Raw genomic sequence first — 13,093 nt, 5'->3', positions numbered from 1 at the left:
ACTAATCTTTACATTGTGACGATGATTTAACCTGTGTTTCAAAACCCTATAGGCATTTATAATTTCAAGTCTTAATGTTTAATTCCAAAAACTTTGAGGACATACTGATATTATTTTTGTGTATATCACCTTCATAAAAATTATAATATTTATTATTAAAATGTTAACTTTTATAGTTAGCTTATTCATATTATTTTAAATTATTTCATTTGTTGTTTAATTTTGTTGAAAAATTTTAAATGAGTTTTTTATTTTTATTTGTCTCAATTTAGTTTTTGTTTTGAAAATTTTATTGCAATTAAATTATTTTTGTTATTACATAAATAAAAATGTGTCATATGTTAGTTAATTTGAATTTTTTTATTTTTCAAATAAAAAAGATCAATTTGTATACAAATTTTTGTAAAGATTTATATACAAATTAAATTTTGTTTGAATTTAGAAATAGACAAAATTGTTTAATTTTTACTAATTTACGACTATATTGAGCCAAAATAAAAATAGAAAGATCAAATTGAAATAAAATAAAAATAAAAGAATCAAATTGAGACTAATGCAATAACATTGACCTGATAGTGACATGTCACATTGCATTATATCATCTTGACACGTGATAAATATTTTATTTTTTAAACAAAAATTTAAAAAACATTTAAAAAATTCAAAAAAATCACGAGTTGACATGTGACACCTTTTTAACAATGTTAGTATAAAATTACGGACAAAATCCCAATTTTTTCAATTTTTCAAAAATAAAAATTCAATTAAGATAAAAAAAAAAGTGAGATATCTATTTTAAAAAATTCACCAAAAATATTGAGTATCTATGCTATTAAACCAATATTCTATATTTGTTTTATGTGTAGATAATGTGTTATTAATTGTCCATATAAACATAACTACTGCTTCTTCTTGTGTGAAGAATTATCAATGATGGACCATCGAAGTGAGGTCTGTGGATTCTACAAAACGCGTTTGTAATTATTGAGTGAAACAAATTGCCGGCCTGTGTTGTTCTCCTTCTGTCAACACCAGGACGGACTTATCTGAGAGTCTCTTTCACAAGCACTCGCTATTATGCTATGCCATTCAACTAAACTTCTCAACCTTCTCTAATTACCTCTTCCTAACACCACCACCATGGGAACCGAGACTCCAACTACTCAAAAGTTTGATTCCTCAGAACCTCAGGTAAAACTCACCAAAACATTTTATTAACTGTGTTATGACCGTAACTTCGAAGTTTTAATTCTTTAATTTTTCTTCTGTGTTGTTAAATAGATTGATAAGAGAACTGCGGAGCAGAAAGCAATCGATGATTGGCTTCCCATAACTTCTTCAAGGAACGCAAAATGGTGGTACTCAGCTTTTCACAACGTCACTGCCATGGTAGGAGCTGGAGTTCTCAGCCTTCCTTCTGCCATGGCAAATCTTGGATGGTATTTGTTTCTTGTGTTTTATGATTTTACAAGTTATCAGTTAAGAATGATTCAAAAGGGTTGGAAAAAGTGAAAATCTTATGCTCTATGGTGTGACAGGGGTCCTGGTGTGGTTATTCTTGTGCTGTCATGGATTATCACTCTGTACACACTGTGGCAAATGGTTGAGATGCATGAGATGGTACCTGGGAAAAGGTTTGACAGGTACCATGAACTGGGGCAGCATGCGTTTGGGGAAAAGCTGGGACTGTGGATTGTGGTGCCTCAGCAACTGATATGTGAGATTAGTGTGGACATTGTGTACATGGTCACTGGAGGAAAATCACTGCAGAAAATTCATGACCTTGTCTGCAAAAATAACTGCAATAACATGAAGACCACTTACTTCATCATCATCTTTGGCTCTGTTCATTTTGTTCTCTCTCACCTTCCCAACTTCAATGCCATCTCCGGCATATCTTTGGCTGCCGCAATCATGTCTCTCAGGTAAACATGCATTTTCTTTCTCATGCCAGTTAGTCAACACCTCAAGTCAATAAGTCAACTCAACCAACCCTCTCATATTAATTTCTGTCTTTTTCATTTATTTTCCAACAATACTTCCAAAAGCCTTGTTGTTTACGTATTCACCACGTATTATACTTTCCTTTTTATGACATGATAAGTATTTTTATCAGCTTTATTAGAACATAAAGTAAATATTTAATATTGAACTGTGATTTTTGTTTCCATAAATGAAATCCTCAATTTAAGTTTTAATTATCTGTAATTTCATTTATTAAAAACATGTAATTTCTTATTTAAATCTTACAACATAACATTTATATGTTCATTTTATTTATAATAATGGTAGAATAACACATTTACACTTATTTAATATGAATTTTATAATAAAATAAAAAGTAATGTCTGAAATAAATATAAAAGTATCCAAATATATTTTTCTTTCGTTTATTTATTCTCGTTAAAATAGAATTTTTTAACTATTTTATGATCGATAGAAAATGTTCAATTTTTGTATAAACTCAATTTTTTCTACTAAATTTTGTTAGGAATAATATAACCTGATTCGATTAACTTGATAAATTCAGACTTGAAATTGTTCCAATTGAATCCACTCTGTCCAAAATTTATTATAAACCCACAAATTTTTAAAAAAATAGTAAGAATAAATATGATGGGTTATATGTTTTTCTTTTTGTGTAATGAGTTTCTTAGATAATAAATTGTTCTTATTTTGTAATTAGCCCCTATTTTTATTATATTTAGGTTTTATGTAATTGGTTACCGAATTAATGTACCTTTTTCTTTTTATCTATTTTCTTATTACATTATAAATTTTATAAATTTGTTATTTTTGTAAGTATTGATAAATGTGTTTTATTATTGAAATTATGAGTGGTGCAGCTACTCAACGATTGCATGGGTGGCTTCGGTGGAGAAGCATGTTGGAAATCCTCACAAAGAGGTGGAATATGGGTACAAGGCGAGCACTTCAGCAGGAACATTTTTCAACTTTTTGAATGCCTTGGGTGATGTGGCTTTTGCCTATGCTGGACACAATGTGGTGTTGGAGATTCAAGCAACTATCCCTTCAACACCAGAGAAGCCTTCAAAGGGTCCCATGTGGTGGGGAGTTTTGGTGGCCTACTCAGTCGTCGCCTTGTGCTACTTTCCTGTTGCTCTCATCGGCTATTGGGTCTTTGGCAACTCTGTTGAAGACAACATCCTCATCTCCCTCAACAAACCCACTTGGCTCATAGTAACTGCTAACATGTTTGTCGTCATCCATGTCATAGGAAGCTACCAGGTATGTCACAACACAGTTTACTCCCTCGTAACTTAAATAAAAAAAGAAAAACATATTCTTTTTTGCTTCATGTTAGTATTTTGAGGTTGTGAAATGAATAGTTGATGAGATAAAGAAAATGTAGAGATAATGAAATGTAGAGAAAATGTAGAGATAAAGAAATGTAGAAGTAGTAGTTGAAAGAAATGTTGTAGTTGTCTTAGTTGTGATACATGTTATCTTCTATCAAACGGTAGAGTATATGAATATTTATAAATCCATATATTATTCTAGAACATGCTAGTCACAATTTACGTGGAATGTTCTGGATTTTTACCTACATAGAATGTTCTTGATTTTCTCTTTTCTATCTTAGGTTTTTCTACAATATTCTAAATCTTGTATTACATTTTAATTCCTCTATCTTAGGAGCTTTTACATTTTTTCAGAATTTGTATTACACTTTAATCCTCCTCCTTAATGCAAATTCGATAACTCCAAGCATAGCACATAGAAGTTCAAATATTGGTTGTGGTAACGCCTTTGTACAAATATTTGCAATTTGATCTTCTGTTAGGCAGTACTCGAGTCGAATTTGTTTAATTGTCTCTTCATCTCAAATGAAGTGATATTTAATGGTTATGCGTTTGTTTTTTTATGATTGAGTGGATTTTTTGTTATACTATTATCGATTTGTTATCACAATACATAATAGTCGGTCCATCTTGTGGTTCACCCATTTCTTCAATATTCTTCGTAGTCATATTGCTTGACTCGTGGTTTCAGCAAATGCTACATACTCTGCTATGTTGTTGATTGTGCCACAATTTCTTGTTTCTTTAACGCCATAGATAAAATACCTGATCCTAGTGAGAACCATATCTTGACGTACTCTTCATGTCATGCATTGATCTTGCCCAATCACTGTTTGTGTATCCAATCATCCTTGAGTTAGTCATGGACGTACCATATATCAAACTCCTTTGTGCCTATTAGATATCTTAAAATTCTTTTTCTTACTCCATAATGAATCTAACTTGGTTTTTTCATGCATCTTGACAAAAACGTGTAGCATACATAATGTTTAGTCATGTGGTTGTGAGATATAAGAGACTTCCATTCAAACTCTTGTAGTGTGATGCATCTACCTCTTGTGCTCCATCATCTTTTTGTAGCTTCTCATTTACCACCAATGGAGTAGCAACAGGTTTGCAATCATTCATCTTGAACTTCTTTAGTAGATCATCAATATATTTCTTTTGAGAGATAAATATAACTATTTTTTTTGTTTCAACTCTATACTGAGGAAATAATTCATCAAGCCAAGGTCGGTCATCTCAAATGTCTTCATTATGTCTTCTTTAAATTCCTTCATCATCGTTATATTGTTTCCTGTATAGATAAGATTAACAACATATAAGGAGATAATGAGATGATATTGACCTTGTGTTTTAATAAATAGTGTTGGCTCGCTCTTGCTCCTCCTAAATCCTTGATTGGTGAAGTATTGATCATCCTTGCTATAACATGCACAAGGATTTTGCTTTAGGCCATATAAGGCTTTTTTCAGTCTTAGTACTATGACTTCATTGCCTTTGTTGATAAAGCTTTGTGGTTGTTCAACATAAATGTCTTCTTCGAGCACTCCATTTAGAAAGGTTGATTTGACATCCAATTGATAGATGTTCCATCCTTTTTGTGTTACAAGAGTTATTAAAACTCTAATTGAATCTAAGCAAGCAACTAGAGCTAATGTCTAATCATATTCGATTCATGGTTGTTGTGAGTAGACTTTGGCGACCAGTCTTGGCTTGTGCTTTTGTATAGTTCCACCAAGATTGATCTTTGATTTATATATCCATTTCACTCCAATGATGTCTTTTCCATGAGAGCAATTTATAAGCTCCCAAGTGTTATTCTTCTCAATCATTTTAATCTTTTCTTTCATAGTTTTGACCCATACGTCTTGCTTTGATACTTCTTCATAACAATTAGGCTTAATCATGGCCATATTGCAAGTACCTGAATTTTTTTCCTCTTATTGAGTTTCTTCTTGAGATTATTACACTAGAACTAACATGTTGCTTTTAACAACTTTTTCGTATTCCCAATTCTAAGAAGCATTTTCATGAACTTCAACATCTCGACTTATGATGAGCTTTTTTGTTTGTAGGTCATAGACTCGATAGCCTTTTGACTGTGTGTTACATCCCAAGAATATTCCTCGTATAGTCTTGTCTTCAAGCTTATGCCTCCTTTGATCAGGAACACGTATGTAGCAAATAGACCCAAATACTCGTAGGTATTTAGTCGATGGCTTTCTTCCATTCCATGCTTCAATAGGAGTCTTGTCTTGAACTACCTTAATTGGACATCTCTTTAGGATGTAAAATGTAATGTAGACTGCTTCAACCTAAAAAATTTTAGGGCATACTTTTCTCTTTTAGCATTGATCTTGCCATCTTCATAACTATGCGATTCTTTCTCTTTGACATGCCATTTTGTTGTGGAGTACATGCGATTCTAAGCTTTCGCTCTGTCCCTTCATCTTTGCAGAATTTGTCAAACTCTTGATATGTGTACTCCTTGCCATGACTACTTTTAAGTACTTTTATTTGTTTTCCACTTTTCTTCTCAACAAGGGTCTTGAATTTCTTGAATACTTCAAAGACTTCTGACTTTACTTTTAAGAAATAAACCCATGTCATTCTAGAGAAGTCATGAATGAAGAGGATGAAATACATGTTGTTGTGATGCGGAGGTGTTCTCATCAGTCCATAAACATCAGTGTGAATAAACTCCAATAAGTTTTTTTCTCTTCATGCTTTGTCTGTCGAGAATGGTAATAAATGTTGTTTGTCGAGGAGACATCCTTTGCATGATTCATTATTCTCCTACAAGCATGGAAGATATCTCATCATGTTTTTCTAATATAGAAGCTTTAAGGAATGTGTGTTGAAGTGGCCAAATCTCTTATGTCAAAGCCATGAGTCATCAACTTTTACCTTTATGGCAATATTACTTCCAGAAGCTTATAGGAAAGCTTTTATTACTCTTCTCCATTTTTACTAGGCTAATTTCTATCATTTTATTGTCATAAATTTTGCATGTATTTTTCTCAAAATGAAGAGAATATTCATTCTCCATTATTTGGCCAATACTTAAAAGGTTTTGTTTAAGATTGGAAACTAGTAAATCATCCTTGATGAATTTCGTACATTTTTTTGTTTCTCTCATGACAGTTCCTTTTCCTTGAGACTCCACAATGTGGCCATTTCCTAGTTGAACTTTGACATTGATAGATTTATCAATATCTTTGAAGATGCTTTGATCTTTCGTCATGTGATTGTTGCATCCACTATCCAAGTACCAACTTCCTTCTCCACTAAAAGATTCTTGATTGGCATAGAATAAGAGTCTCTCCTGATTATGTTCTTTCGCAAAGTGAGCTTGATCCTTATTTTTATTACGACAATACTTCTCTACGTCACCAAATTTCTTACAGTATTGACATTGTCTTTCCAAGTGACTTGTCTTTTTACAAATGCTACATGGAGCATATTTTCCTTGACAGGTCATAGAGAAGCTTCTAGAAATTTCTCCGCAACTTTTATTTCCTTCATATTCTTTATTTTGAGACTGTAATTTTAGTTTTGATTGAAAGGTATTTTCGACCGAGTCTTCTTAATGCTTTTTCAATCTTTATTCATAAGCTTCAAGAGAGACCATTAATTGTGTTACTAACAATATAGCCAAATATTTTGTTTGTTCAATCGCGACTGTGATTGCATCATATTTTTGGGGAATAAAAATTAAATTTTTCTTAATGATTTTTTTGTCAAGAATATTTTTCCCAAAGGCTATCATCTGACTTAATATTTTTTTTTATTCTAGAATAGTAATCTTTAATGGTCTCGGATTCTTTCATTCTTATTAATTCAAACCATCGTCTTAGAGAATGAAGTTTAACGTTGTGTACCTCACCACTTACTTGAAACTCCTCTTGTATTATGTTCCAAGCTTGCTTTGCACTTGTGGCACCTATTATTCCTGAAAAAGTTGTGTCATCAATTTCTTGTTGAAGAGCAAATAAAGCCCTGAATTATTTTGCTTGTTTTCCTTCAACTCCTTCTTCTGAGCTACAGTAAGAATGGAGGTGTCTTCTGGAATGGTGAATCCCTCTTCTATAATGTCCCATAAATCTTGAGAGCGGAAGGATGTCTTCATTTTGACACTCCAAAATTCATAGTTTTCTCCAGTGAAAATAGGTACTAGAATTGACGATGTTTGATTGATAGTAGCCATGCATTAAAAATTATTTTAGAAGTAGTTGAAAATTTTTATCTATGGTCAGTAGATGACCGAATGTAACTTTGGTACCAGGGTTAGTATTTTGAGGTCATGAAATGAATAGTTGATGGAATATAGAAAATGTAGAGATAATGGAATGTAGAGAAAATGTGAAGATAGTGGAGTGTGGAAATAGTAGTTGGAAAAAGTGTTATAGTTGTCTTAGTTGTGATAAATATATCTTCCATCAAATGGTAGAGTATATGGATATTTATAGACCCATAAGAATTTCACATTCTTATAATTTACATTACACTTTAATAATGGTGCCTATATCTGCATGTAGCTATATGCAATGCCGGTTTTTGACATGATTGAAACATTGATGGTCAAACAATTGCGTTTCAAGCCAAGTTGGTGGCTACGATTTGTGGAGCGCAATGTTTATGTTGGTGAGAACATCAATGTCTCTTATAAATTTTTTCTTATTCTTCACTTGTTAAATGACTTTTGAAATTTCTCTCACATTATTGCAACCTCTTTGATTCAGCATTTACATTGTTTGTGGCCATCACTTTCCCTTTCTTCGGTTCCCTTCTCGGATTTTTTGGAGGATTCGCATTTGCTCCAACAACATACTTTGTAAGTCCCTCAAAACCCTATCTTATATATCATATCACCATTATATACGTAGAAGGAGCAAAATTTGTGAAAAAACCTGCTTTGTATGAAAATTATAAAAAACTGGACTGTAAAATACAATGTATACCAACCAACATTAGTAGACATATCTTAAATGGTTTTTTTATATACGAAGCAAATTGTGTTAGAAGAGTATTGTTATGATTTAATCATTTATATCATTGACTGATTTTTTCTACATAATAGCTCCCTTGTATTATGTGGCTTGCTATTTACAAACCTAGGAAGTTCAGCTTATCCTGGATCACCAACTGGGTATGTTCAACTACTCTATATATGGTGTTTCCTACATGTTGGATTGAAAATTTGCTTACCTATTGGACTTCCCTAATTTCAGATTTGCATTATACTTGGCTTCCTACTGATGATTCTAGCACCAATCGGCGGATTAAGGAGTATCATACTCAATGCCAAGACTTATGGGTTTTACCAGTGAGGAAACAAGTAGGGCTAGAAAGTTTTACTTGAACTCATTCATCCACCAATCTTTGTGAAATTCCATTTTATAATGAAAAATGCTCTTGTGAAACAATTTAAGCAATAGTTTGCATAATAAGATATTTTTTCCTCTATATCATATACATTGCATGTCAATATGATGATGATAAGAGAAAAAAAAAAGTGATGTTGTATTAATTGTTGTAAATGTATACCTCGTATGTTCACCAAAAGTCATCAAACATTATTCGATACCTACTTATCTCTTTACTTTTGGATTTGATTATTTGTCTTCAGAACCAGGGAATACATGGTGAGTTTCCAAGCTTTGACATTTAGAAATGGTAGATGACTATGTTGCAAAGATACAATACCGATCATACGTTATTTTTAAAAAGGTTTAGAATACAATTCAACTACGTCAAAACAAACATATAAAGAAATGTGATTGGATTTTATAAATGAGAAAAAAAAAACTTAAACAAATGTACTTTATAATTATGATAAAATGGACTCTAGAAGGAGATAATGAACATAGCCTGAAAAAAAAATTGAAAAACTATATGGACAAGTATACAATAAAAAATAAATTAAGTATTTATAGATAAATATAGGATAAAAAGAATGCACACAACAAATTTATAATAGTTCACCTTTACTTGAAAATGCGTCTAGTTTCTTAAGCAAACTCCTTAAGAAGTTCAGTTAATCAAGAAATTTGATCAGTAACAAGTATTACCCTCTTCAAGAGAAGAGTTTCAATCTCTCTAGGTATACAAGTATAAACCTCTCCAAGCTACACCGAGTATTAACATTTCTACACATCCTTTTTAACCTTCCTTTGAAGTTGATATATAATTGTTGTGGTACGTTGAACTTTACGAGGGTTGGTTATTAGTTTTGTTGGATGTTGTAGGCGATATCATGAGTTATTTTTAATATTTTGAGTGTTTTATTAGTTCTGCATGCATATCATGAGTAGTTTAAAGTATCTAGATGTGTCTAGCATTCATATATGCAAAAATCATATTTTCAGTTCTGATGTGCATTTTGTCGAACACCTAGCATGCATATTATTTTCTCTTAGAAATTTTAACAAACAATTTTTGTTTTCACATCTCTACATCAGTTTAGCTAGTTTTAAAGTTTAGAATAGACTTAATATCATTTGTTTGACACATTCAATGCATTCATATCTAATTAATCATTATAATATTGTCTTAACTCCACTATTTTATTTGAAGATTTTTAATGATTCATCTTCAATGAAAGGTCCAAACATAGAAGATATTGGAACCAACTGAGCTTATTTTATTTTAAATGTTAGTAACTTATAGAAATTTACTATAATTTAGTACGGTATATGTAGATTATTGTAATATTTGGATTGAATATATAATTTTATGTACAGATAATGTTTTAAATAATATTGAACTTTTTATGTATGAAATGAATTCGATATATTGTTTGTTCGATTGAATTTCTTGATTTTCAGACAAATTACAATACTATATTATGTTGGATATATTATGACGGACAGCTGAAAGTAGGTTATAGTAAACTGAATATATTAAGTAATAGTGGAGTGTATTTATTATAACGTATTTTTTCTACGTCATAGAATGTATAAACTTCTATGATGGACAAAACTATGATGCCAGAAAATCTATCATAACTTTATAATTTTATGTTTTATAATTTTATTATTTTATATATTTACTATTTTCTAACTTTATAATTTCATATTTTCTAACTTTATTATTTTATAGTTTTCTTATTTTGTAATTTTAAAATTTCATAATATTATAAATTTATAATTTGTAATTTTATAGTTTGTAATTATCTAATTCTCTAATCTATATTTTTTATATTTAGCTTTAAAATTAAATTTCATTAAATTCATCAAATTCTGGAGAGATTTTTGTTATCATGATGTCTTATGACAAAATATTAAATCAAAAATTTTAAAATTTTAAAAATGTAATGTACTACAAAATTTTTTATTAGGAACTAAAATCAAAACTTAATAAAGTCTTATTTTAATAGAGAAAACATGATGAATTATATTTTTAGTATTTCATATCAAATTATATTCTTTTAGATAATTGATTTTATCTTTGGTATAAGATTTGTTAATGACAAATCATTGAACATGATAATTAAGAAAAAAAATAGTATAAGTAAGCAAAACAGATTTCATATATTGATTTTGGTGATGTTGATATATTTAAAAGTAGAACTATTATTAAATTTGACATTTATTATTGTATGAATAAATTTATTGGTTCAAATTCTTTTCAATTAAAAGTATAGAAAGAGAAAATTAAAATAACAATGAAAAATTCATAGAAAATGACGTATAACACCTACATGAATATAAAAGATAATTGACTTAATATCAATCATTTTCCCAAAACATTCATTTTCCATGGGTTTAATAAGGCCAATCTGTAATTTTCAAGATCTATTTTAGTTCCCGCAAATGCATATTAATTACGCCCACAATTATTCAAAATATCTTATATTAATTCCGTGATAATCAGAGGTTATTAATTTTCCAACAACCATTAATTGTGATGCATAGAGGTATAATAAATGACACCAAACGACAATCAAAGTTCTGAAAATGATAAGTATTATAATATAAGAATCATAATAAATAATATTAAAATAAAAGAGAGAACAATCCTAATGCTCATATTTGTAGATGCAAACAAAATAAGAATACCTATCTAATTTTCTGTTCTAACAATTTGCCCCTTCTTTCCCTAAAAAACTGAATCCAAAGATTAGAAATCCACATGATACTAACCCCAATGGCCATCACCACCACCAAAACCCACGAGACCCAGGCCCAAGCGGGAACAAGCCCATACGCGCCCCCATTCGCGTAGAACGTCACCATCCGGTACATGAAGTAGGGCCCAATGAAGCCTCTCACAACGGAGTAAACCGCAAAAAACGGCGGTGAGAGCGCGTCGTAGAACCTCGCAGCAAAGGGATCCTCACGACGGCGGGCGCCGGCCAGGGTCCACGCGTTCTGGCACGCGCTGGTGACCTCGGCGAGTACGAGGAGCACGAGGACCGAGAAGGCCCCGTGCGATACGGCGTGCCGGCACGTGAGGACAACGAAGAGTGTAGCCACGTGGTGCGCGATGAAGAGCACGTCGCTAGGGTAGAAGGCCACATAGTGGAGCAGATCCGTTAGGAAGTAGGCGGCGCTGAAATCGAGGACCAGCTTCTGGAAGGCGGTGTTAGGCGCTGCGAAGCCCCGCTGGTCATCGGCGAGAAGGGCGGCACTGCCAAGGAGCGCGGCAGGGGTGCCGTGGAAGATCGAAATGAGGCAGCTGGAGAATTCTTGTCGGATCTTGGTGGACTGTTTGCGGAAAACGATAAAGTAGCCGAGGAGGTAGATGGCGAGGAACATGAGGAAGAATGGCAAAAGAACCCAGCTTTGCAACGACGCTAACGACGTTCCCATTATTTTTTAGTTTTTTTTTAACCTACTTTGTGTTTTGTATTTTTGTTGGAATGGAAAAACAGAATATTCTGGGTTTTTATTCTGATGCTGTGGTGTGTTTATGGTTTTCTATGATGAAGTTAGAGGAATCGAGAAGGGAATAATGGAGATATGATGAACTGGGGAATGAATAAGCAAAGCAAGCAATCAATCAATGTGAGAAACGAAACGAGTTTGATGAACAAACTGGACTCTTTGTGGCTTCTTGGGCTGTTAAATAGAGTTTACAAATTATCATATTTTAGGGGTTTCTTCTTGCACCCCATGGGTTTTTCCTCTTGCACTTTTAAACTTTTTTCTTTTTCCATTTTACTCTCTCTGTAATATTTTTGGGAGGTGTAAGAAGCAGAATGTACGATCCAATTCGATGAAGTGTATGACTATCGGAATATGTCCTGCATTCCTCAATTTATTAATCTATTTATTAATCTAGTACATACTCATGATTAGAGGTGTCAATTTAATCTGTGATTCTAGAGCTAGCTCTAACTCACTATTAAAAAAGCTCTATTTTAAGAAGCCCTTTAAGTAGGAGGCCAGAAAAAAAGTCTCAACCTCCAAAACCCTCTCTCAAGTGGGTTAGGGTCAGGGTTAAAGTGGATTTAGCCCCACTCCAAAACTTTAATTAAATTTTAGTCTCACTCCAAAACTTCAAATTAAATTTTAGAAATAATATAATTTATATATACATAATTTTTTGTAATTTTACTCTCTAAATTATACAACTTTTATTTTAATTATTTTACGTATAACTTTTTTTTTACTTCTCATGAATTTAAACAGGAAAGACTCAATATTCAATATTAAAGGTATGAGAATTAAAAAAATTAAAATATTATGGATAATAATCAAAATAATGATCTTTATATTTAGTTAATAAAAAATAAAGTCAACAAAACTAACCATGTAATTAAA

At 31.7% G+C, this 13,093-nt stretch overlaps 2 protein-coding genes across 2 annotated transcripts; one reads left to right on the top strand and one right to left on the bottom strand.

The window, feature by feature from the left end:
• Positions 1–944: 944 nt before the first annotated feature.
• Positions 945–8,910, top strand: LOC106780245 (lysine histidine transporter 1). Its single transcript, XM_014668509.2, has 8 exons — positions 945–1,191; positions 1,282–1,439; positions 1,539–1,925; positions 2,847–3,249; positions 7,865–7,970; positions 8,069–8,160; positions 8,407–8,475; positions 8,558–8,910. The coding sequence occupies exons 1-8, from the start codon at positions 1,141–1,143 to the stop codon at positions 8,654–8,656; spliced, it is 1,365 nt and encodes a 454-aa protein (XP_014523995.1). The 5' UTR covers positions 945–1,140; the 3' UTR covers positions 8,657–8,910.
• A 2,366-nt stretch (positions 8,911–11,276) lies between these two features.
• On the bottom strand, positions 11,277–12,351 carry LOC106780268 (TLC domain-containing protein At5g14285). The gene has a single exon (XM_014668540.2). The coding sequence runs from the start codon at positions 12,137–12,139 to the stop codon at positions 11,387–11,389; it is 753 nt and encodes a 250-aa protein (XP_014524026.1). The 5' UTR covers positions 12,140–12,351; the 3' UTR covers positions 11,277–11,386.
• Between the last annotated feature and the right edge of the window lie 742 nt (positions 12,352–13,093).

This window comes from Vigna radiata, unplaced genomic scaffold (genome assembly GCF_000741045.1).
Source record: "Vigna radiata var. radiata cultivar VC1973A unplaced genomic scaffold, Vradiata_ver6 scaffold_171, whole genome shotgun sequence".
In the NCBI taxonomy this organism is placed as follows: domain Eukaryota; kingdom Viridiplantae; phylum Streptophyta; class Magnoliopsida; order Fabales; family Fabaceae; genus Vigna; species Vigna radiata.
The sequence above is the reverse complement of the archived record's forward strand: the minus strand, read 5'-3'. Positions and strand labels throughout refer to the sequence as shown.

Coding starts and splice junctions, on each gene's coding strand:
- LOC106780268 (XM_014668540.2), bottom strand. CDS start 12,139: ATGGGAACGTCGTTAGCGTCGTTGCAAAGCTGGGTTCTTTTGCCATTC.
- LOC106780245 (XM_014668509.2), top strand. CDS start 1,141: ATGGGAACCGAGACTCCAACTACTCAAAAGTTTGATTCCTCAGAACCT. Junction 1,926..2,846: donor GCCGCAATCATGTCTCTCAG/GTAAACATGCAT, acceptor TGAGTGGTGCAG/CTACTCAACGATTGCATGGG. Junction 3,250..7,864: donor ATGTCATAGGAAGCTACCAG/GTATGTCACAAC, acceptor ATCTGCATGTAG/CTATATGCAATGCCGGTTTT.